The sequence below is a fragment of the Drosophila tropicalis genome, unplaced genomic scaffold, assembly GCF_018151085.1.
Source record: "Drosophila tropicalis isolate 14030-0801.00 unplaced genomic scaffold, ASM1815108v1 contig_463, whole genome shotgun sequence".
NCBI lineage: Eukaryota > Metazoa > Arthropoda > Insecta > Diptera > Drosophilidae > Drosophila > Drosophila tropicalis.
The window spans coordinates 3,863,090-3,888,916 of record NW_027172929.1 but is presented as its reverse complement, the minus strand read 5'-3'; the positions used below and the strand labels follow the sequence as shown (position 1 = coordinate 3,888,916).

General features: G+C 42.6%; 1 protein-coding gene and 2 long non-coding RNA genes across 3 annotated transcripts; 1 reads left to right on the top strand and 2 right to left on the bottom strand.

Annotated features, from left to right (window-relative positions):
* Nucleotides 1–674: 674 nt before the first annotated feature.
* On the bottom strand, nucleotides 675–25,542 carry LOC137574759 (folliculin-interacting protein 1). The gene is given in 8 exon segments (XM_068287171.1): nucleotides 675–1,871; nucleotides 1,945–2,214; nucleotides 2,283–3,905; nucleotides 3,907–4,510; nucleotides 4,572–4,759; nucleotides 4,822–5,874; nucleotides 5,938–6,217; nucleotides 24,704–25,542. Coding segments are annotated over 8 exon segments (4,503 nt in total). The 5' UTR covers nucleotides 24,982–25,542; the 3' UTR covers nucleotides 675–1,664.
* LOC137574761 (uncharacterized) lies at nucleotides 15,467–21,667 on the bottom strand. The gene is made up of 2 exons (XR_011032047.1): nucleotides 21,086–21,667; nucleotides 15,467–16,751 (listed from the first exon to the last, which is right to left on the bottom strand). It is a non-coding gene; the product is annotated as an uncharacterized lncRNA (long non-coding RNA).
* On the top strand, nucleotides 20,756–21,346 carry LOC137574760 (uncharacterized). Its single transcript, XR_011032046.1, has 3 exons — nucleotides 20,756–20,981; nucleotides 21,093–21,218; nucleotides 21,299–21,346. It is a non-coding gene; the product is annotated as an uncharacterized lncRNA (long non-coding RNA).
* Nucleotides 25,543–25,827: the final 285 nt, after the last annotated feature.

The window sequence follows — 25,827 nt, the reverse complement described above, 5'->3', positions numbered from 1 at the left end:
ATGTCCTTGGGCCAGATGGAAGTCCTTGCTCATGCGCGTCGACTGACATTACCATGTCCTGGAATGTCCTTTAAATATCTGGAAAAAAAGGTCCTTTTCAGAAAATTTCATGTCCTGCATCCTTAGACGACCCCAAGTTTTTTTGATGCCAATCGATAGAGATCGTCAAGGACTTTCTAGGAAATCATGTCCTTTCGTCCTGCGCCAGGATTTGTGGATTCTAGAGCTAAAAAACGAAAAAAGGATAATTTTCTCGAGGCCATATCTCGGCAGGACATTGAGCGATTTCGCCATCCTTTTTTGGAGCCTCCAGGATCAGGACCATCGATCTGCATTTAAGCATATAATGAACTCGGACATTTCGGGATCGATTAGGATGATCTTTTGTCAGTTTGTAGTCCTTGATGAGCCGCGTCGACTATTACTAACAGAATTTCAAGCCCAGCTTCCTGAAGAGCGGAATGGGCTATATATCTCCACTCCACTTATATGATAAACTTTAGCTGATTAAATCCACAGACATGTTAATCATTTTATAAAAAATCGCAACTTTAATTGGGACACAAAAAGTCCAAGTATTATCAACCCAAATTTTGTTTATCACTTTGTCGTGCCAGTCTCGACGGTGAACCATTAGCATCATTCAATAATGCGAGAAGAAAACACAATTGCACTTGACATTTTTGTTGTAGGTTTCATTGATTGTTTTTGTTTTGTTTTTTTTTTTTTTCTCAAAAAGTATACAAATGTTTTCCATATTGCTTATAATTTCCTTTTTAGTTTGCTTGCTTGTGTAAAGTTAATTAGTTGATTCTCCTCGAATGTGTTTATAAATTACATTATATTGCTAATTATTGATATATGCATTGTAGTTGTTTGCGTACAATTAAATCTAATATTAGATTATGGCTATCATAAATTACTAAACCTAAGTAAAAAAAAAAAAAGAAAAGAAATAGATGAGGAAAAGAGAACAACAAAGAAGCAAGAAAACGTGGCCAGCCAGCCAGTACCCAACCCACCCGCCGCCAAGCCGCAAACCTCTCACACACTTCGCTTGGTGATATCAGCAGATATCAGATGGTGGTGGTGGACAGCGGTTGGGTTGGGGGTGGTGAAAAGACGCGAGTCTTTCGAGTGGCGCTGCTTAGCCCCAAAAAACTATAACTAAATCAAATAATTTACAATACTTCTTCATATGATTGCGATTAGATGATAAATCCTAATGGATGTGCGTCTAATTTATGATTGGAGATTTGATGAGTCTAAGTATTTGAATGATTGGATTGGATTGGTTTTGGTGTACCCTTAATATAGGCTAAAATTTATATACATAGATATATATGTATTATGTATGTACAATATATATATATAAATTATCACAAATTCAGTGAAATATGCAAATTCGCTGGAGTATTTGTTTCCCTTCTTTCTTGTTTTACTTTTTTTTCTTGCGTTCTTTCATCGCGTTTGGACTAATTATGATGATAATGAATGAAATATGAAAAATATTGGCAATGGTCGTCGATCCTAATTGGTTATAGATTATTTCATTGATTGATTGTGTTGTTGTCCTGTTCTCTGGTTTGTGGTTATTGGTCCCTGTTCCTATCCCTGTCCTTATTTACTATCCCTGTCCTCTGTGTGTAGCATCAAAGGATTTGTCATCTAAAACTTATGCCACATTTGCGACTTATTTTTGGTGTATGTATAAAGGCAATGGATAACAGCAGGGGCACATCATTTTCAGAGAGCTGCAGCGATTTGGTTATATCACTCAAGCGGCAATGATCGGTTTCCAATAAAAACGCAGCCAAAGTTTCCGAGTGCAAATAAATCTCCTGTAACTTTGATTCCAAATAGGAGAGACACTATTTTAGAAATGAGAAAGAAGTTGAAGGAGATTAAGAATTTGAAAACATAAAAACTTTCGTTATTATTTACCTCATAGGGTGGTATACCGCCGGCATGCATGGCCTGTACAGTTTCCAACATGCTGGATACCAGCTGTGACATGCCCACCGGTTCACTTTGACCTCCAGCATAGGGGAATTGCTGCGCCTGGGAGGAGATCAAACGTACATCGCACTTGTCCATATCGGCCACAATGGCTATATTCTCAGCTGGCTGCGAAATAAGCGATGCCGAACGCGCGGCCAGCGCAAGATCGTCACGTAAATTGGTTTCCCATTTATTGGGTGGAGCACAGGTGCCCTGTAATAATAAGAATGGAGATTTATTTAGTAACTAACCCCAGATATAGCGATAATTTCAAAACTTACTTGCAAAACCATATCGGAGACATAGTGATCGCTAACGCTCAACATTAGCGAGGGAATGAAACCAGCTCTCACTTGATCTCCAGGCGGCTCGTCTTCTTGCGGCAACTCTTTGATCCCTGGCACTGGCAGTTTAAGCAATTGTTGGGCTTCATTGACTGCTGCACACTTGGCAGCCACCGATGACACAGAACTGCGTCCCGATGGCACACGCTTTGGCTGCTGTTTCCTCAAATAGTTCGGTTGCACGTTACTATTCGAGATGTTGGTGGAAACTGTGGTAGTAGTGTTTGCCACTTGTGGCTCCGGTGCCGATTTTAAGGTGTCAATTGAGGCAGCCGAATTGACGGGCTGAAGCATTTTTGAGCCGCTGCTGTTGCTGCTCTGCGGATTATGGCAGTGCATGTCATCCGTTTCGAATTCCAATTCAGTGGCATTTGATGGTGTCTGATAAGTGCCACCGGAGCTTAGACCACCGCTCGAGCAGACTACACACCGCTCACTGGTCGTCAAAGCCGCTGCTGGAGTTCCGGCTAAAGTGGGCATGGAACTGCTGCTACTGGTGGCCAAATCAGGATGCTGAAGGGTAACTGCGCTGTCGCTTGTTTTTAGAGCCGCTGCTTCGCTGGCCTCCAATTTAGTTGCCTTATCCATTAGCAGATCATAATTGGACATGTGTAAATTCTTGCTCTTCATATAATTGGTGGCTATTTGGGGATACTGCTCGAAATTGAATTTCATGCCCGAATGCTTTTTGGCATTGTCGTGGGTACGCTGATGAAGGGCGCATAGCATGGGCAAAGACGGGGGATGCTTCACTTCATGTTCGGAGAGATCTTCATTGCTCTTCTTAATGTTAATCAGCGGCTCATTCTCACCGAGCACAAAGACAACCCCGTTGCCATTGTCTGTCGATGATGTTTGCCGGCAAATGCCATGCTCTCGTTCGATAAGCTTATGGCAGAGATCAAAATGAATTTGCTCCTCCAGACTGACATTCTCTTTGATGGGTTCAATGCCCCAGGTCATGCGACCCGATTTACCCATACTATTCTGTGTGATAAGATCGGATAGAGACAAATGAGAGGCACGTCTTTCCGAGGTTAGGGCCTCAAATTCGCCAATCCCTACAATCCCGCCCTTGCCGTCGCCTAATTTATGGGGAGATGGTGGATTCCCATCGACGGAGAAACTACTACATCGCCGATCCATCTTGCGATTGATTATCTTTACGCCCTGTTGCAATTTCATTAAATCGCTGAGACTCAAACCCTCCTTTACACCAGCTCCCATATTCCAAAAGAAGCTCTTTTTCCCTGTAGTCGGTGGTGGTTCAGCGACATCATCAAATTCCAATGCCTCGATGGCATTGTCATCGATGCTGCCACCAGTGCCCACTGATCCGGTACCATTCGATTCATCCTCCATGCACATCTCGACATTATCCGGCGTCGTAACAGTCAACCGTATGCGGCCATCCTTCCCCGTGCGAAAGTATTGCTGAGCTTGACGTGCCAGCAGAGTTTTCTTCTCAATGCCCGTGTCCATGAGATAGTTACCAATACGCAATTCCTGCTGCACAAAATGCGAATCACGAAAGGCCAGCACAGTGGGAATTTCATTTTTTCTTCAAGGTCTGCATGCCATCGCTGTCCACCGTGTCTTCCAGACTGTTCTGTCTATGCAAAAGCTCATCATCCTCAACCTCGTCCTCTGGGCCGCAACAGCTACGTAGCTCATCATCATCGGCATCATCCACAATGGCGTTTAGATTCTGTTTGCAGGTGGCCGTGCGACTCAATCCACCACCTGTCCGCCTTAGTTGCGATGGTGAGGATTTGTGTTGCCTTTCCTGATTTTGACTCTGATTGACCAACTCATTGATGATTTCCTTGTTGAAGTCCTCTCTTTTGGCTGCTCGTCTCACTTCGCTGCAGCGTATGAAATAGGTTAGAACATTTAATAGCTTCTCCACCCATAATTTCTCAGTTCCATAGATAATAGTCCTAGCCAGCTTGGTGGGCATGCCGATGGCACCATACAGATCGCCCAATTGGGCCCACAAGGCATTATACGGATGCTTCTGGGATACCTGCAGCAACTTGGCACGCCTCTCAATTGCAGCCGAACTGGCCGCTGATCTCCTTGAACTGGAACTATTGAAAGCAGACACAGTAGCCACCCAGCCGAGATGATATGTTAATATGCCCGTCAACATGGTGCTGATGAAACTGCAAATGCATCGAGATCGTTCATTTCTATTAATTTATAATCCTTTTTCTGTTTACTTACAAATTGGAGTCCTTGGTGTCGGCAAAGGCAAGCAGATCGCATAGCTCTTTAATAAAACGTTCGGCCACTGTCTTTGAGTATTTGCTGCCACTGGTAGTGATGCTCAGCCAAACGGGTGTCTTGATCCGTGGAGCTGTGAAGAGATCGTTAAACCATTGTTGTGTATCCTGCCAAGCCTGAAACATTATCTGCACGAAAGTGAATAGATTACATAGAGTTCAATGGGTTCGGGTTCATCGTTGTGGCTTACTTGTAAAAAGTTTTTATGGTTGATATAGGCATGCTCTGTGCTAGCTCTCAGACGGCTCAACATGGATTCTAATAGAGCAATGTGCTCGCTACAAAAAAGTTCCATTTCCTCTTCAAAAGATTCACTCATCGTAATGCAAACGGCCAGTCCCAATTTGGCACGACGTCTTAGATTGGCCTGACGACGACCAATTTCGGGATTACTACGCGATTCATTCGCCGAATAGCTGGCACGTCTATATTGAGGTGGAGCCATGCTACTTCCTTCACTGCCGCCGCCATTCCCACCGCCCCCGACACCACTGGGACCATAATTATCACTGAGAAAGCCGATGAAATCATTCTTGGAATGCTCATTTTCAAAGGAAGTGCGCAAATTGCGCGAGATTCGACGCTGCAGGCAACCATCACTGGCAAACTCATCCAAATGGGGTGAGCCTGTGGCATAGTAGACAGCCGAATCCATGCTAAGCTTCCGCATGGCATCCGCTGCCGACTGAGATTGATCCGAGGACGAGAGTACACTGCCCAGGCTGCTGCGTGTAGATGAATACTGATATGACCACTGATCGCCGCTAGCATTGGCCGAATAACCCGAATCGGTGGCATTGCTATAGGTCGATGAGTAACGTGGTCCACTGCTGCTATCCTGTGACGATGAGTTAATCGAAAGCGATTGCTGATCCAACGACGGCACATCCAAGGGTGGTGTTAGACTCATCTGTCGACCCACACTGACACTGAATGGCATGGAGAAGGAGTTCATTGATAGGCCATCCATGGAACCCAATTCACTGCAAATGGAACTGCGGGGCGTTGCCAAACTGTTCATTGAAAGCGTTGAATATGGTGAGTGACCAGCACTGGTTCCCCCCACCCCAGCTCCACCCACTCCATTACTGGCGGTTGGCGTTAAAAACACCTGAGAGCAAAGGATTCTTGATGGTTTGGCCAGCCAATGAACCTTCAAAGCGGTTCCACAGAATGACATGGGCAATGATCCAAATACCATCTCACCCAAGGGGGTAATATCCGTACCATTGGGTCGATTGTGCTGCAAGCAAGAACAGATGTTAATAAAGAGATTCCACACACCCATTGAGTTGTCGTGTCTTACCTTGTAACCATATTCGGGGCACACTTCAATGTAGTTGTTGCTGTTATTCTGATTGGAATGTGCTGCTGCTGCTGCTGCCTTGGCTTGGATCTTGCCATTCTGCTGCGACGATGTTGTGGATGAATATTTATCATTCTTGAGGAACTTGCTGGATGATGTTGAAGACGATGAATCCTTGTGTATCACCTTCTGCAGGGCATGCGAATCGAATAACAATCGACGACTATCACCATCCTTATAAAGCAATATTCGCACCTGGCTGCCCTCAAAGGGGAAGTGGCTGTAAAGGAAGGAAGGAAACACATTTGAAGCATGAGACAATATGATGATGGTTTTAAATGAGGCAAAATCATTTTTGGCACACTTCCGCACCCACACACGTATTCTCTCTCTGTCTCTCTCCCTCCCTCTCGCTCTCCTTGTCTTTCTCTTGTTTCTTTTTACATACCATTTTGTATGTAAGCAAAACAGTTTCGGTTCATCCACAAATAGCATGACAATCAACTGGTTAAATAAAGATCATTTATTTGGCAAAACTACCAAAAGATTTAGATGCGTCACTCTACTGTATTCACATAGAAAAGTAATTTCAAATCACCTTGAATTACGTATGAAAACAACCAAATGCATAACAAAGAGATTGATGACATCAATTAATGGTTAATATATGTACTATACATGTATGTATATGTAAAGGACTTTATTTACATAAATTGAAAGTGTGAATAGTTTTACATATTATAATAATATTTTTATTATTCGCGCCCAACGAAACCCATCGAAATTGAAAATCTAAATTCTGAGAATTCATATTTACAGAATCAAAGAGAGTTAAAAGTTTGAAAAATTTTCAAAAATTGTTCGATTTACACAAATTGTAACTTGACTGATTTCTGGTAAATTTCAAGGAGATTTGTTTTTTTTTTTTTTTTGGCATTGCAATTTTCCAAAAATAAACCATTTCTATACGCAAGCGGCACGTGATTATTGCAACAAATATCATTGAATCTCCTCTCTGTAAAATGCTTTGAGATTCATTCATTCACCAAGTGGCAATTGCTCTTGATGATAATGATGATGATCATCATGATAGACACATACCGACTAGGTCTACATAGAGGACTTGATCTCTTTTTATATCCATTGTTATTCGCCAATTGGCTGCTTTTACATACATATCTAGAGATAGTAATGGTGAGGGAGGCAGGGGGACCCAGGGAATGTAAGCAACACTTGGCACGTGACAATTGATTAGTCACTCAATCAGTCACTCAGTTAGTCACTCAGTCAATTCGCTTAGCCATGTCCCGCAGCAATGAGTGAGTGAGCAAAAGACTTTGAAATGTTTTACAGCCCAAAAAAGAGGCGATAAGGTCGATGGTCTTGGTGTTATAATTCAATCAACCGAAATTTGGAACAAATCAAACTAGGCCAGGTCAAGGAATATTTGACAAGTGTGTGACACTTCACAACCCGCATCACCCCTTCCAACAGAGTTGCTCTTCTTTCTTATTGTGTTTTGTTTTTTTTTTTTTTTTTTTTGTTGTTGATTGATCTCTGCCTGTGGACTCCTTTTATCACCCCCCAGTCCCATACAGTTATATACCACCCCCGCTTCACCTTTTTCGTACTTTTCTTCTTATCAAACTTTTGTTTGATACTTCTTCCCACACTTGAGATTTTTAGCTGCTTTTAGCTCTCTAACAGAGATTTCCAGCTAATTGATTTTTAATAGGTTTATGAATTGATCGATGGTGGGAGAGGGGGCTAAAGAGGGTGGAGTGGATGGTTGATGTGCTTATCCATAAGTAGTGCTAAAAAATTGAATGCTCTGCTATAATTAAACAGTTCTTGTGTTATTTTTGGGAGCTAATTGACTTTCGATTGAGTAGCTCCTCCACTCGGCAGTGCAGATGGTGGAGCTATTATTGGTGGGTGGTGGTGGTGCTTCTGCTGCTGCTGCTGCTGATGATGATGAAGTTCTTTTTAGAGCTTTATAAATGTTTTATGGTCAATATGCCGATAACGCCAGGTGGTAAAGGGGAACTTTTTTTTACTCTATGGTGGTTTTGTAATGGGGAGAGAGAGAGAGAGAGACGACACAGACACAACGCCATACACACACGCATAAGAAACGGTAAAGATTAGACGACACAGAAGAAGAAGACGGAGTCGAGAGACGGGAGACGACGTTGATCACGAGTGTGTTGTCCGGTTGAATTTATTTGGCTTGTAATTCCTCCAAGACTTGGACTTGGCGGCGCGGTAATTCCGTTTGTAGTTGGCATTAAGAGAGTGCGACAGATGGGGAGTGAGAAGAGACAGAGAGAGAGAGAGAGAGGGGAGTAATTGGGCCAAGCCTGCCTGCCTGGCCAACATGAGCCCATGTGGCTTAGTGTCTAGCTATTGGCTTACTTGTATTTAAACGGCAACGTAGGCATGCGACAAACAACTAATTTTGGAATTTTTCAAGTTTGCAGTTAACTGTTACAATTACAGTTACAGTTCTGCTGCTGCTGCTGGTTCTGCTTGATATTTTTGTTTTGTTTTTAATTTAACTTTGTGTAATTTCATTTACAGTTAGTTGGACGCGACGAAGACGACAACGACAACGAGAACGACTATAACGACAATGCGTCCGATATATCTTTATGGCTACGATGCTAGACGCCAAATGAAGTTCAAGGCAGGCACAAAATGACGAGCGACTACTCTGCCTCTCCTCGGTTTCGGTATCGGTTTCGCGCGCGCGGGTCCCCAAATAACCGATCCGGTCTGGTCCCGTGCCTAGCTGCTGCTAGTCGGCAAGTGGAACGGACTGGCTGGCTTGACTCTCGACTCGACTCTCTCGCCCCATATGCATTATAATAATAATAACTTGGCAATCGATATATATGTACATACAACCAACAACAACAACAACGACAGCAAACGACGACGACACTCAGTTATGTAGAATGTATTTATGTAGATAATACAACCGACTGACTGAATGACGATCCCCATTATGGGATATGGGAGACATGGGCACGGAACGTCGCACATATGTACATACATCCAATATGTGGAGAACTCACATGATTGTCGTCGTCCAGCTGGCTGGCTGTTTGGCTGTCTGGCTGACTGCCTGCCGGCTAGCTGGCTGGCTCGCTCGCGAGCATCATGTGGCCTAAAAGACTTGTCAAAGACTGATGTGCTAATATTTTGTTTAACAGAAAGAAAAAAAACGCATATATCACAAATTCCCCTCAACAATTAATGTTTTTTTGATGGATTAGTTAGTTGAATTGTTGACACAAAACCCAAAAAAAGAAAGAAAGAAAAATGTCATAACGGAATAGATATATAGATAAATTAAATTCAAAAAAAAAAAACCAAACAAATAAAGAGTTTGTTTATTAAACGAAAAAAGGAAAAGGGTCAGGGTCCAATTAGAGTTATAAAGTGTGCACAATGACTTCGATTGATGAAAGAGCTTATCGATCGTTACACAGGGAAGAGATACATATGTACATAGACATATCTTCTAAAGTTAACAAAGCTATTCAAATACTCATAGACACTCACATTAATTACAAAACTGTAATTACTCAGAGTGCTCAAACTCTGATTCGTTTCGATTATATATTCATTTGCTTCAACAGATTCATTCATTTTATTTCGAGTTTATTGTTTATTTGAAGTTTTTTAGTTACTTAGAGTAAGAGCAACGTTTAAATGTATTTTTGTCTACAAATATACATACATATACATACATACATATACTATACATACATATATGCCCATAAATAAATTGGTGTCACATTTGTTAGTAGTTCGCATAGCCCCCCAAAAAAATCAATTGAATTCAGTTTGCAGATCCCGAGCTCTTCATATTAAGGTCCATTAAAATAATTTGTTTAACAATGATTTTTGCAGCAATTGATTGAGAACTTAATGTATGTAAATATATGTATGTTCAAATGTATATATGTATGTATGTATGTACTTTATTTAGTTTATTTAATATGTATATTCACATTTGTTTGTTTGCTCTTTCATGCTTAATTGTTGGATTCTTTATCATACTTATGGGTAAAGTGTTACTTGTTGCCCTTATCTATAACTTTCCCTTTCTCACGTCCTCACCACAAAACAGAAACAAAAACAACAAAACAACAAAAAAACGCCACAAAAGCCACAAAAACCTGAAAGAGACTATAAAAATATGGCAATGGACTTTGATAGCAAAATATCTGCTGACTTGGTTGGTTGGTTGGATTTGGAGAACGCCGAGGGGGCTAGAGGATCGGGGGGAGGGGGACCGGGCAAATGGTGGGGGTCTGGTGGTGGCTATTAGCTGCTGACCTGGTCAAGAGATCAATACTGAGAGTCGTCCGAGAGCAACAAATAATTATCGAACGAATGCTAAGTTGACGACTTATCGCGGCAGTCAGCAAAAATGGCAGGCAGCAGCAGCAGGCGCTTATTTTCAGGCATTTTGTATATTTATTCTATTATTTTGTTGCTGTTGGTTATTATTCTTTTTTTTTTTTTGTTCTTTGGATCACATGCTTTTTTTCAGGCAGCTACGCAAGCAAAACAAAAAAAAAAAAAAAAAAAAAAGCGAACCACAAACAAATATTAAGCAAATACACATAAATATATGCAGACGAGTACAAACACACATACATACATACATACATAGAAACATTCATAGACATGTGAGTGTTATGGCTGGGGGAGTGGACGAGACGGGTTTGGAGGTGGGTGGAGAGGGGATATGCTGTATGCTGTGTGTGGGCACTTGAAGATTGCGCATTGGCATTGGCTATCTTGCTTCCACTTTCTACACACATACATATGTACATACATACATACATACATACATACATACATATATTCATATGCCAATGCTTACACAGTGGGCAACATCTCAATAAAAAGTACTCGAAACAAAAATCAAGGCAACGAGCCATAATATGCATAATAACTACATATATATACGGAAATAAAAGTGAACAAGCATCGGAGGCGCCAAGTTTTTTCCCCTACAAAATATTTAACGCCAGAAAATAATGTAGAAAATAAAAGTTTTATCAAGGCTAATCAAGAAACCAGAAAACCCGATTGAGGATTTAAAATGTACTATATATAAATTTTTTGTTTCTAGAATATGTTTTTGATTGTGTGAAACTTTTCCCCTTCTCGATTCCACTCCACATTACCACCCACTAGCATTACCCTTACCATTATTCTTACTCTCACTCTTAAGCGTTCAGCTATCTCGCTTCTTCTTGTGGTGAAGTTAATTTTGATTGATTTGGTTGAGGTTGGTTTTTTTTTTTTCGTTGTACTTTTGTTTTTGTTCTTGTTACCTTTTAAGTGGCTAATCAAGTGGTTGACTGGCTGGCTGGCTGGCAGTTGACAAAACTGTTATCATGGAGGGATTATGTTTTGATTAGCTTGCGGGATTTAAATTATTTGCCCTGATTGATATGTATTGGAGGTATGAAAAAAAGAGAGAGAGAGAGAGCGAGAGAAGGAGATAGAGGTGGTGGGCGATTGATCGTCATGAAATGAAATCAGAATAGCGAAATAAAAACGGAAACAGCTGTTAATGGTTTTACAGAACCAACAACAAAAATCTATCCATCTCATAGGCCCTGCCCCCCACATTTCCCCAAGTCACACAGAGTCTGTGTCTGTTCATGTGCATGTGTGTGTTTCTGCTTCTTTGTCTCTGTGTTTGTATATGAATGAAAGAAAGAGAGCGTGGCAAATAAAAACAGATTTCCAACAAAGCAAATTAACAGCGACAACAACAACCAGTTGCTCCATACAACAAGTCACATGACCCAAACCAACTGACGATGGCGACGCTACGCGACGTCGACGCCGACGTTGACTTTGCCAGCGCAGCAACGACGCCAACGACGACAATGGAAAATGGCAGACGCATCAGCAGCAGCAGCAACTGCCCCTTCAGCAAATTGACTATCATTATCAACAGTTATATATGTATATATATACATATATTTGTTCAGATATATATATAAATATTAATCTGCTTGTACAATCAGATAATCGGTTTTGGGCCACCTTGACCTTCACCTTTTTTTTCGAGTGCGCAAAAATCAAATGTCAAGTTCAAAGCGAGTTCGCCAATCTCTTTTTTTTTTTGCTGGGAGCGGAAAGGGGGTAGGGAAGATAGATAGTGCGAGTGAGTGAGCGGTGAGTGGTGAGCCAGGTAATGGCCATAATAACATAAAAAACAGCAACAAATTATCAGGCAAATATCACACACAAACAACAACAACAAAAAAACTCTGAAGAGTCGTCGGCCCCCCATAATAATGAGCAAAAAGCAAAGTGAAGTGAAATAAAAGGGAAAAAATGACGACAAACAACTAAAGCAACTACATCAAGTGATTGTCATTGTCACTTGAGACCCAATGCAAACAGTCGACGATTGATCGCCCCTCCTACTCCCAACCCAATACCCACCCACTGAGCATTGCCCCACTGCTGCCTTTTCTTTTCCCTTGCCCGCATACCTTTACCATCATCATCATCATTGTCGTCGTCGTCGTCGTCATTCGTTTTCGTCGACGTCTTCTGTTGCTCATGAAGAGACACACAATCGATCAATGAATATACACACACACACACACTCACACATTTAAGGCAGGTGGCAAACCACACGACGTACTCTTTCCACTCTTCTCACTGTGGCGCCACCAAAACAACCTTACAGAGCTTAGATCAGATCAAATGACATCGATTGGCAGTAGGTCATCATGAACGGACGCAGGATGGGGGAGAGCCCGGCGGCTCTACCGCCAGCGAAAATTACAGAGAAATGCTGAAAATATATTGACATTTCGATGCAACACTCCTTGTTATATTAACAATATATCCAGAAAATATTTTCTGGATTCATCTATGTCTATGTCATATTTTAAGTGAGATCATTTGTCTTCGTTGGGTGACAGAATCAACACTTCCGCTTTGATGATTTAAGATTTAAAATTTGCATTTAACAAATGTCTGAGCAAACTTTGTATTAAAACTAATGTGCATTTTGCAATGTAAAGAGCATTTTTTAAGTAGACGTAAATGACACATAAATAATAAATTAATCTGTTGTAACGTGACGAAATGTTTAACATTCAAATATATACATACATAGGTATGTATGTATGTATACATATTCATTTCTTTACCTCGCTGTGTCTCGCATTGTAAAATATTTAGCATAAGCCATTAGGTTAAAGTTAAATACTATATTTGGTTAGCAGCCATTCATGGATGGTCAAACATTAAGGGGAACATGATTCAATTTCATTTTAAAGGAAATCTTAATTCGGTAAGTAATTAATTCCCGTTCAAAAACAATCTTGTGGATGTTTTTTCCTTTATTAAAATGATTCAATCTCCATTTCAAGAATTGAAACTTGTAGAAGAAGTGATCTTTCTCATCTAACCCTTTAAGGGGAATCATGAAATTCTCATTTGCCAATTTTCGGTTTTTTTGTTTTGTTTTCTTCATTAATTGATTCATGCCGAAGGAAAGACCGATCTTAAACTAAGTATATATAAGCCTACATATATGTGTATATTCAGCATATTCAGATATTGTATATGATTCTATTTTATTAATTACTTTAAGCAGTAAACACACACACTTGTTCACATGGCAGGTAAATTGAGCTTCATGTATTCATAGAGCTTTTCGAGACCTTAAATTATAAAACTGAGGGGGGTTTGGCTTAAATCTAAGAATCACCATAAGTTTACTCAGGTCTTAAAGGGGCGCATTATTCGTAATATTATTTGTTTTTCCATTAAAAACAAAAGCAAAAGTCAAAAACAAACTTAAACAACAACAACAACAAAAATAAAGGCAATTTTGTTAACTGCTGACTGATAATGAGTGACAGACAAAATGACTGACTGACTGACAATAACAACAACTACATTAAACTGGCTGCGACAACTCACTCATATGACTTGGTGGGGCCAGGCCAGGTAGACCACGCGACTCTGACTCGGACTCGATTTCAGTGTGTGTGTGTGTCTTCTTCACACATGGAAGAAAAACGACGTCGTCACCATGGGCCAACTAGACGACAAAATGTGATAACAAAATCTTTGACAAGATACTAACTAAAGTATATTGAATTGTAATGACAGATTCTTGACATCTTGAATTCCTACTTTTCTTATATTAGTTTATATTTTTTAAACTTGTCGTAAGATTTTAAAGTATCATCCATACCCCAAACCAAGTCATAGCGAGAGGGCTCAGGACTTTCTTTTCTTCTTTGAAATTTTCTTTCCAATTTACCTCGTTTTGGGCCCATTGTACGACGTCGATGACTTTTGGTGGGGCGCGGCGTCGTTATTGAAATTTGAAATGTGCTGATTTTTGTTGACTCGTTTGCACGAAAGTGAGTGTGACTTCAACTTAAAATACTCCCCCTCCCCTTCCCACCCACTACACACACATACTTTAAAGCCCTTTTGACATGCGTGTGTGTGTGTGTGTGTGTGTGTGTGTGTGTGTTGTGTGTGGGCCGTAGACATGTTGGCGCGGCAATTGAACAATTTGTATCGTAATAATATTCCATGTAAAAAATCACACCTATTCACCTGGTGGTCAGCCAGTCGTCGTTCGGCTTCGCTGATTGCCCCTTTGATTGATGTCTGGGGACAAGTGTTTGCTTGAACAATTTACAGTTCAGTTATCACAACATTTTATTAATGAATTTCTAATTTACAATAAAATTTTTGGAAATGAAATCATTCATTATATTATGGGCCGTCGCCGCTGCCAGGTGAAGATTGATTTGTGGTTGATGGCTTGGGGGTTTATCGATTTGATTTGATTAGCAATCAAACAGATCTATCTATCCCCCGAACCACACTCCCTCAGACCCTCATTCCCTCGAACTATTCTTATTGTGTTTCACACGTGCCTAAAATTGACTAAAGAGAAGCTTTTCCACAATCGAGTGCTAATTCAAAATCACACACTGCCTGTCTGTGTGTGTGTTTACACTCTGTTGACGTATATTTGGCGATATTTTTCTTTTTTGGTATTTTCATCATGTGAAAGTTGCCAGTTGAAATCATAGTAAAAAAATTCGCTCGATAGATAGAAATCGGGAATGGGGAGCTCGGGCGGAGGAGCAGACGGTTTAGTGTGTTGATATTACTGATATTGATATTGCATTGGTCTCAAAATCCCCGAACTTATCGGGAATTAATACCAGTGTGCTAATAACACGCAAATATATATTTGTTTTTTGAACATACATACATACATACATACATATTATCTGTATAGATATCAGACAAATGCGAATGACTTGCCAATTTGGGTTAAGGAACGCCACATGATGCCGTTTGCCATTTGCCATTTGTCGTTGCCACTCCTCCCCTGTTCGTGGGGGGCGGAAGGATCCAAATGAAATACAAGGAGTTGGCGGGTGCCAATTTCTTCAGTTTGTGGTGAGCGAGTGGTGAATTAAAACGCACGAGAAACTTCGGTTAACTAAATGTAGGTTTTATTATTTATATAATATTCACAGGTAAACCGGCACACACGGAAATGGTTCGGGTTGAAAGTGATTAACAAATCGTAAAAAAAATGCAAGAGAACGGGTGTTCGGGTGAAAGGCTCGATTCTTAGTGATGGCGGTGCCCATTGAAAAAATCAAGTCACTCCTCCTGGTGTGACCGTAGACGCCGAGGATCAAAAAACCCTCCTCACTCCTCACCGCTCACTGCTCTTCGCCGCTCACTGCTGTTCACCCGGTGGCGTGAACATACCGCCCCCCTTGCAACATGTTGCAATTGTCACCCTGGACATATAAAGGATGGGGGACGGCAACGTCCTGGAGCGCCTAGATCCCACAGGAGCCGGAGACGACCCATCCGAACACGGTGCTCTGGGCTGCGGGAGTACCGCTATGACCGGGCACACAGCCTGGTTGGATGACCTCAGGATAGAGGTCTGCCCCGAGCACCACGGATACCGACGCCGGCCGATAGAAGTAGGGGTCGGCCAGGATCAGGGTTGCGAACTTCTCTCGACCGGCGCCGCCACTTCCCGGATGGGAGTGCGGATGAGCAAGTCCTCTTCGACCCGGAATATAACGTTCCGTCGGAACGTCTTGTCGGACCTCGACTCGAGGACGGCCGTACAGGCTTGGTCGACCCCGACCGTGGTCACAGCTAACCCCAGGGACCGGGCAAAGGAGAGATTGATGCGGCTCTCAGCCGCACACGCATCAAGAAGGACGCGGGTCTCGAAGGATTTCGAGCCATTGCCCAACCGTAGGACTGCGGTGGGCAGGACAGTCGTCGTCCTGGCGTGGAGCAGGGAGGATAACGAAATCTCGGGTGCGCCTTCTGGGGAAGCGGAGCGGTCGGACGATGATCGGGAACGGGGTTGTAGCGGGGGTGCAGCACGACTGGAGGGGGGTGATCGGCTGCGACGCCGGGCGGAGGCACGTCGTCTCGGCGGTTGGTCGGCCATGTGGAGCAGGGTATGGTGCCTTTGCCCGCATCGTCGGCAACCATGGCGAGTCCGACACGCGTCGGATGAATGCTCGTGGGCCAAGCAATTGGGACAATATTTATTGATGAGCACCGCCCGAAGCCGCTTTTCCCCTCGGAGGTTTAGGAAGCGCTGACACTGCCGGAGTGCATGAACCCCCCGACAGACCCGGCATCGGTACACGTTCGTGCCCTGTGGAGCTCGTTTGCTGCGGTGGTGCGGCAGACGCGTGGGGGCCATGTCGCTATGAAAGGGCGAGCTGAATGAACTGTAACGAAAGAAATTACGTATGGGGGAGTGGATTAGTCTATGCACGGGAACGAGAAACATGCACGGAGACGAGGACATTCGGAGGAAACATAGAGGGATTAGGAGTCACGATAAGGTTTTAGACTCAGGACTCCTGCTGTCTTGCAACAGAATGAGCTTCGCTACGGGTCTTCGGATAGACCCACGCGCGGTGGTGACATCAGCCACTCGGACGAGGCCGTCAGCCCCGGGCAGAGTGCGCTCAATTCGCCCTAAGCGCCACTCGTTGGAGGGGAGATGATCTTCGGACACGATCACGAGGTCGCCGGTCTGGATGCTGCGAGTCGGTGATTTCCACTTGTTCCGTTTGTGAAGCTCCTTGAGGTACTCACTCTTCCAGCGGCGGCAGAAAGCCTGCTGGATTGCCTTTAGTCGCTGCCATCGGTTGATCAGCGACATAGGCTCGACCAGAATTTCCGGTTCCGCAATGGCTAAGAGTGGTCCTCCAATCAGGAAATGTCCCGGGCTTAGGGCCAGTAGATCCTCTGGGTCCTCACTCATGGGAGAGATTGGCCTGGAGTTTAGGCACGCTTCGATCCTACACAGGAGAGTGGAAAGTTCCTCGAAGGTGTATTTGACAGTGGACGAGGACTTGTAAAACAGGGTCTTAAAACTTTTGACCCCTGCTTCCCACAGTCCTCCCATGTGGGGCGCGCTTGGCGGAATGAACTGCCAGGATAGGATGTGCTGGGGGAATGCCTTCATTATTTCAAGCTTGGTGGCGTTCAGGAAATCTTTTTCGAGCGCCTTTGAGGCCCCTACGAAGGTTTTGCCGTTGTCGGAGTAAATGCGCTGTGGACATTGTCTCCGTGCGACAAACCGAGAGAAGGCTGCCAGAAATCTTTCAGTGGTGAGGTCGGAGGTAGCCTCGAGATGGATTGCCTTCGTGCTGAAACACACAAAGACGCAGACATAACCCTTAGTTATGAGACACGCACGCCCGGTGTAATTTTTGATCTCGAACGGCCCTGCGAAATCAATGCCCGTGTGGGTGAAGGGCCTGGAATACGTGATGCGTTCTCGAGGGAGATCACCCATCATCTGGGTCTGTAGTCGTCGACGATGAACGATGCAGACCTTGCACCCCTTGATGTGGGACTTTACCATGTTCTTTATCCGTGGGATCCAGAATTTGGTGCGCAAATACCGCACCATCAGTTGATTGCCGCCATGCAACGTGATGCGGTGGGCGAATGCGACAAGCAGGCGAGTGAAATGAGTACTATATGGGAGGAGAATAGGGTGACGTTCATCATATCGGAGGGACTCAGCGGCCCGGAGTCGTCCGCAGGAGCGGAGTAACCCATGCTGGTCGAGAAATGGGTTCAGATTGAGTAGAGTGCTGGATGATGGCAGGGGTCGCCCTTCGCCCAGGGCCCGTATCTCCGCGAGGTATTCCCGCCGCTGAGAGGTCCGAATCAAGGCGCGCTCGGCGGAAAGAAGTTCGTCATTGGTGAGGCGAACCGTGGAAGGCGTCGAAATCCTCTTGGTGGCGAAGCGTAGGATGTACGCGATGACTCGTAGAGCCCTACCATAATTCGAGAACCGTTCGCTGACGTCCTCGAGTAGCGTGGTCGCGGTGGTGTGGCACTGGACCCGTTGCTCCAGCTGGGTGTCTGGGAGTTCGTTATGGGGAGTTGGCCAATACTCGGGGGCTCTCTGGAGCCAGTCCGGCCCATGCCACCAGAGGCTGCTGGCCGATAGCTCGGCCGCGGAGACTCCACGGCTCGCCAGATCCGCGGGGTTGTCCTCGGAGCGCACATGTGACCAGCTTTGGCCACTAGTGCTTTCGGAGATCCTGGATACGCGATTGGCCACGAAGGTGGACCAACTGCACGGAGGTTTATTGAGCCAAGCCAACACGATGGTAGAGTCGGTCCAAAACTGGGAGGTTGCAGGTCGGATTGGAAGTTCAGGAACGATCGACGCCCAGAGATCGGCTAGCAGAACCGCTCCGCACAACTCTAGCCGAGGCAGCGAGACTGTTTTGACTGGAGCTACACGGGTCTTAGCCGTTAATAAATGGACGTCTACTTGATTGCCGTACCGAACCCGCACATATAGGGCCGCTCCATACGCTTTCTGTGACGCGTCACAGAAGCCATGAAGCTCCCACGAGAGCTTATCGCTGGTGTTTAGCCAACGGGGAATGCGGAGTCGACTGAGGCCTGGGTAATCCTGCAGGAATTCATGCCATTGCTGCAGCAGGAGAGGCGGCAGAGCATCATCCCAGCCCAGTTCGGTAAGCCAGATTTGCTGCATGAATATCTTCGCTCGGATGACAAATGGGGCTAGCCACCCAGCGGGGTCGAAGAGCTTAGCGATATGAGACAGAACCTGCCTCTTGGAGATCGACTCCTTCAAGGGGGGGGTCCGCTGTGGTGAAGAAGAAGACGTCCTCAGCAGCTTGCCATCGAATACCCAAGGTTTTTGCGGTGCTCGCGTCTTCCAGCTCGAGAAAGTCCTCTCGCAGCAGGTGCTCTCTCGGAATGGCTTGAAGTACTTCCTTCTTATTGGAAGTCCACTTCCGAAGCGGGAATCCCGCAGATTGGAGGACCGCTTGAAGCTCTCGTATGGCGAGACGAGCGTCGGCTTCAGTGTGAGCGCCGGCAAGGACATCATCAACATACATGTAGTTCCGAAGGATTTCGCTCGCCTGAGGATACATCGTTTGCACGTCTTGTGCCAGTTGTAAAAGGACTCGGATCGCCAAGAATGGCGCGCAGTTAACCCCAAACGTGACAGTTTGTAACTCGTAATCCTGAATATTGCCGCAGCGGTCTCGGTAGAGGATCCGCTGAAAGGGGGTATGCCTGGGATCGACTCGGATTTGTCGATACATCTGCGTTATGTCGGCATTGAAAACGAATTGAAAGAACCGCCATTTCAGTACCTGAAGCGTGAGGTCGGCCTGAAGAGTAGGACCGGTGTGCAAGACATCGTTGAGGCTGACGCCTTGTGTGGAGGGGCTCGACGCGTTAAATACCACGCGTACCTTAGTGGTGGTGCTATCGGGCTTAAACACCGCATGATGGGGGAGATAGAAGTTTTTCCCATCTTGAGGCGGCGTCACCCGAATCATATGACCCAATTCCTCATATTCTTGAATAATGGCATCGTACTGCGTTTTTAGAACCGGATCCTTGAGAAGGCGTGCCTCATTCCGCAGGAATTGAGCCAGCGCGATCGGTCTTGAGTGGCCCAAGTCAACGCTATTCGGACCTTTGAACGGTAGGGACACAACATATCGGCCGTCCTTTCCCCTTTGGGTGGTCTCCTGTGGTATGTGAATAATTTTTTTTTTGTGGTTGTGCGGAAAAACCAAGAACAAGTGTTGTGCGGAAAAACAAGCGAGTGTTGTGCGCAAATAAAACAACCGATCAATGCATATGGACAGATGCTTTGATCTATGTGTGTACGTACATGCATAAGTACACAGGTGAGTATAGATATGTATGCACACGCGTTGTTCACAACAACAAAAAAAACGTAAGTAATTGTAATTTAATTGGATGTGGGGTTGTGTTAAATCAATGCGCGACACCGAAATGTATTATGCGTTGTGGATATGTACATATGTATGTGCAATGTATGACTATGTAAGCATATACATATGTATGTATGTACGTATGTAAGCAAGTGCACCGGTATCCAAAGACGCGCGTGAGGAAATTAATTTCGCACCTAATTCGAACGCGCAAGAAATCGCGGTGCATACGTGAAGTGCTATTTAAAAAAAAAAAAATATTTTTTTTGCCTTTTTGTGTCGTGGTAAATGTGCGAAGGGATTGTATGTATATGGATATGTATGTACATATGCGCGTACATCAACAGGTGACGATGTATGTATGTACGTAGATACGCGCGTGTGGAAATAAGTTTGGCATTAAAGATTATTATTCCAACACATAAGAAAACGCGGTGAACACTTTGATTTTTATTTTTCCCTATTTTTTATAACACTTTAATAATTTTTTTTTTTTTTTGTTTTTTAAACTTTTACGCGGATTTGGCAAACAGCTGTGGAAATTACATGTACATGTGAATGCATATGTAAAAAAGGTGGATTTGGACAAGTGCGAGGAAAAAAAAACATAAATGAAAATGGATAATCGTGGAATGTAAAATGAGAACGTTGGACAATCACGCTAAGGATTAGGAACTACCATGAAACCTTGGAACAGGTCAGGTATGTACATACAATATGTAAAAGTGTGTAGGTCGCTATGGAGAAGCGGGAAAACCTCACACTTTTAGTAGTATGTAAATGAAATGAATAATGAAATTTTGTACTTATCAGGAATTCCGCCGATGCAAGCTGGAGGAGCGGAAGGATATCCGGCTCGAAGGACCAATGTTCGTGGGGGGGCGGAAGGATCCAAATGAAATACAAGGAGTTGGCGGGTGCCAATTTCTTCAGTTTGTGGTGAGCGAGTGGTGAATTAAAACGCACGAGAAACTTCGGTTAACTAAATGTAGGTTTTATTATTTATATAATATTCACAGGTAAACCGGCACACACGGAAATGGTTCGGGTTGAAAGTGATTAACAAATCGTAAAAAAATGCAAGAGAACGGGTGTTCGGGTGAAAGGCTCGATTCTTAGTGATGGCGGTGCCCATTGGAAAAAATCAAGTCACTCCTCCTGGTGTGACCGTAGACGCCGAGGATCAAAAAACCCTCCTCACTCCTCACCGCTCACTGCTCTTCGCCGCTCACTGCTGTTCACCCGGTGGACATCCCCTTATAGCCTTTTGGCGTCTTACGTCTCATGGGGTCTTTGGTTTCATATTTTGGTTATACATATGTACATACATATATCGAAATTCCCCAACACACAAAAAAATGTATAAATAATAATATAACAAAAATTAGTTTAAGGTGTTGTTTATGCCATCATGTGACCAAATGGCTAGCAAATGTCTAAATATGGTCACGACATGACCATGATTCATTGCAGCAACAACAACCATCAACAGGGCAGCAGCAGGTTTAGAATTAGACTGATTCACTCAATCAACATATACAAATTAGTCAATACCTAAGTAAACTTAGCCACTGCACAAAGGTCAACGAGCAGAAGAAGCTAACAGCAGGAATTTGAAGGCATAAAACCTTTTTGAAGGGCTGATATTACCTTGTTGGGCATTAAAATATCAGTAAAAATTTTGACAAATTAATCAAGAAGTTTTGTTCTACTGAATCAATGTTTATTTTTGCAAAATTAACTTCTACTTTTAGACATAAAAAAAAAAAAATAAAACAGCTAGGAAGAGACAAATCAAACAGAATGAAATGAACGATAAGTGAGGTTCAGACAAAACACATAAACAAAGAATGGAATAACAATATATGTATACATACACACATATGTATGTATGTATATGTATTTTTAGAAGTAGTATCTCATCGTTCAGTTTAAGCGAATTTCTTGTCATGGAAATTTACCCACCGTTTGTGCGACTAAATTTAAGGTAAGGTAGTATATATATATACATATGATATGTTTATCGTATAAATCAAAATTTATGGAACATTTTTGAATCTACATAACATAGAATTATGTATAGGTATGAGTATATGGAGATACTATCAATATATCACACATATGTATTTATACATATGTATCCTATAAGTATTCATATATATTCCTCATTTGTTGTCAAACACACACACATAAAATGTTGTAGTTTTGTTTTTTTATGATTGAGCGATTTTACAGCAAAAAAAACCAACCAAAAACCTGACCTAGTCTAAAGTTAAAACGATGAGAGGGCGGCAAAGTGGGCGTTTGGGCTGGTAATGACAGGGGAGGGGGTGGTTCTCATAGTTAGACAATAAACACCTGTCAACGCCTTAATGGTTAATAGTTTAAGGTGAACAAAGTACAAATACCCCAAAAACAAAATAATATATGCTCTGCTTTGAATGCTGTTGCTGCTGCTGCTGAGTTCGCCTCTGCTCTTACTTAATTAGCAAAAGTAAAAAAAATCTCTATCACGTGATGGTGTTGGTAGGGGCAACGACAGGCAAAACCATAAAAACGTATACACCCTTCCGTTTATTTCGTATATGTATATATTGGCCAATTGAACACTCGAAACTGACAATTTCACCATTATGCTATATTTATTATTACCTTTTCATTATTGTTGTCGTTGCTATTTGTTGGCTCTTTTCTTGTTTTTTTTGTGGACTATTTACCCCTTATCGGTCAGGTCTTATTGACAGCTAACGAGGCGAGGCGCTAATCAAGTTAACACAGGCCCAGCAACAAAAATAAAACGTTAAATGAAAGATTACGGGGAGTAGCAGCAACAAAGAAAATGTATTTATTATTCGAAAAATATGTATGCAAATTAAAAGTACAGAAAATTTAATTTTGTAAGAGCATTTTTTAAAATTTCTAGAAAGGATTTAAATCCCAACCAACTGTTACTAAAATCTGATTTGCTACTGATATTTAGTTTATGTTCATCAATTGAGGCACATCGAACTTTGTATACCCTTTACGAAGATTCTAGATTGATTTTTGTATAACTGAATCAAGACATATATATACATATGTTTGTAAATATACACAAAGGTAGTTCCATCGGGGATAATGAAAAGGATGTAAAAGCACATAAAAGTACACATTAATTATGCTTTAAGACGTATGTATGTATATAGCTACATACATATATTAACCTTATTTTGACAGAGTATATAATTATTAGTTATTTGCTCAATTATTAAACACATTCAGTGCCTGAATCACAAGCAGGGAGCAGCCGCATACGATATGTAATTTAAATAGTGTAATAAATAATAATTAAATGAATTAACAGAAACAATAACAAAAACAATGGTGCTACAGCAGCAGCAGCAACAACAAGAGCAAGAGTAAGCAGGCAGCGGCACAGGCACAAGCAACAACAATTTGTATGACATAATAATCACGAGAGCAGGCCGCAAATGCCGATTAGCAAGTCATGTGATTCGCTTTTATTTACATTTGCGCCTGACGTGCCCGCGCATGCCCCACCACACACCTTCCTCTTTGCTACCCCTTCCCCGTTTCACAAACCCATCACCCACGGACCCTCACACACACACACACACACACTATCTTAAACGCCCACAGACGGCCGATCGAACCAAACGATGGCCCCACGAATCCAAAAAAAAAAACGAAGGCAATACGAAACAGTGCCAGTTATTTGCGCGCGCAGCTTGATTGTAGGTACAGAGTGAGAGAGAGAGAGAGACATAAAGGGTGAGGGGGCGTTATCGTTTGGTTGTTTGTTGTCTTATTCTGATTGTTGCACTATGGGGGGCGTGGGGGTGTAGGGGAGGCATTGCAAAAAGAAAGAAGAAATTTCTCACCCTTCTCACTCATTCACATGACAATACTGTTCGAATATATTAATTTAGAGACATATTTGTAACCGAATTGCTTACAATCAGTAAATTTGTCTAAACAATTTTTGGGTCTAAAATACCCTGACTACTGTATACTTAGTCTTTGTGTATACATATGTACTCTATTTAAATGACGGCGTACGTGACCTGGCTAATCCAAATATATAAATGTTTGCTGGGTTACGGCCAATTTGCGTATGGTGCAAAGAAGAGGAAGCAACAGCTCATATTAAGGTGTAAAACTCATCATACATTTGCCTTCCTCTTTTTTCGACATTTACCTCAACTCCCCACTCTACACACACTGCTCGACAACAACAGAAATGCAGTTTGCAGCTGTTGCCTTTACCACACCTTTGCTTTTGTTTTGCTATTGACACACACACTGATACTCACACACATGACAGACACATGTATGCACAAACACAAACAAAGGCACGCACGCATACTCATATGTATGTACATACGTGAATGCAAATAAACAGTTTTCTTTTTTTAGGCACTTACCTTAGATAATTTCGCGAAGTTTGTTGTGTTGTTGCCGATGCTTTTACGCCGGCTGTTGTTGTAGTTGTTTGGCTACCAATTAGCGTAGCTGCTGTTGCTGTTTGTGTTGTTGCCGAGTTTACTGTTTGTTGCTGGTGGTGCTGGTTTGCAGAGGTCAGCGTCGCTCCCGCTGCTTGCGTAGATGCCGACGACAACGCCGACGCTACAACGGATGGTGGTGGTGCTGTTGATGTTGCTGGTGATGCCGACGGAAAGAACAGTTTATTCAATAAGGCCATAATAATAAACACGGGGAGCAATCATTTAACAAACGCATCTGGCCGAAATCCCAAACAAAAATAATTAAATATATTGAGAAAGTTGTAGTTGGAATTAAACTTTCGTTTTACTTTGCAATTTTCTTCGCATTTCTTTTGCCTTCTGCACATATAAGAGTATATATGTATATTTTTGCTGATGCTGCTGCTTCTGCCATTTATTTTACTTATTTCTTTTGCTTTTCTCCTTCTGTCAAATGATCACAAACACACACATACAAAAAAAGAATTGCTTGTATTATTTTTCCTGTTGTTTTGTTGCTTTTTTTGGATTTCATTTGTTGTCGTTTGTTTCTGTGGCGGAAGTCGCTGATACACACACTCACACACGCAAAATGTACACCTCGACAGGTTGATGTGGAGCAAGATCTTTTTCACTTAATACCGCACACATACAATTTAGCTTTTCGTGTTGGCTAATACTTTTCAAAACTTTAACAATTCTGGCCGAAATCGAATTTATAAATTGATAAATCGGCCGACCGCACTACCACGCACATCGCAAAAAAAAACAACACTGAAAACAAGAGACCATTACCCAACAAACATTTTTGTCGCCAACTTAGATGGCGCTTTTTTGACATAACCCAGTACACAAAAATTATTGCATGAAAGAACAAAAACAAGTCCAAAGGACAACCCAGTAAACAAACTTTAAAAGCTAAGAATAATCCAACAAACATTATACAATGTTAATATTTAAAAAAAATGGCGCGTTTCTGTACGAAAGAATCGTTAAGAGCAATGATTCTTTTTAATATATTCTATCTCTTTTAATTAAAAGAAATTAAAATAAAATTATAAATG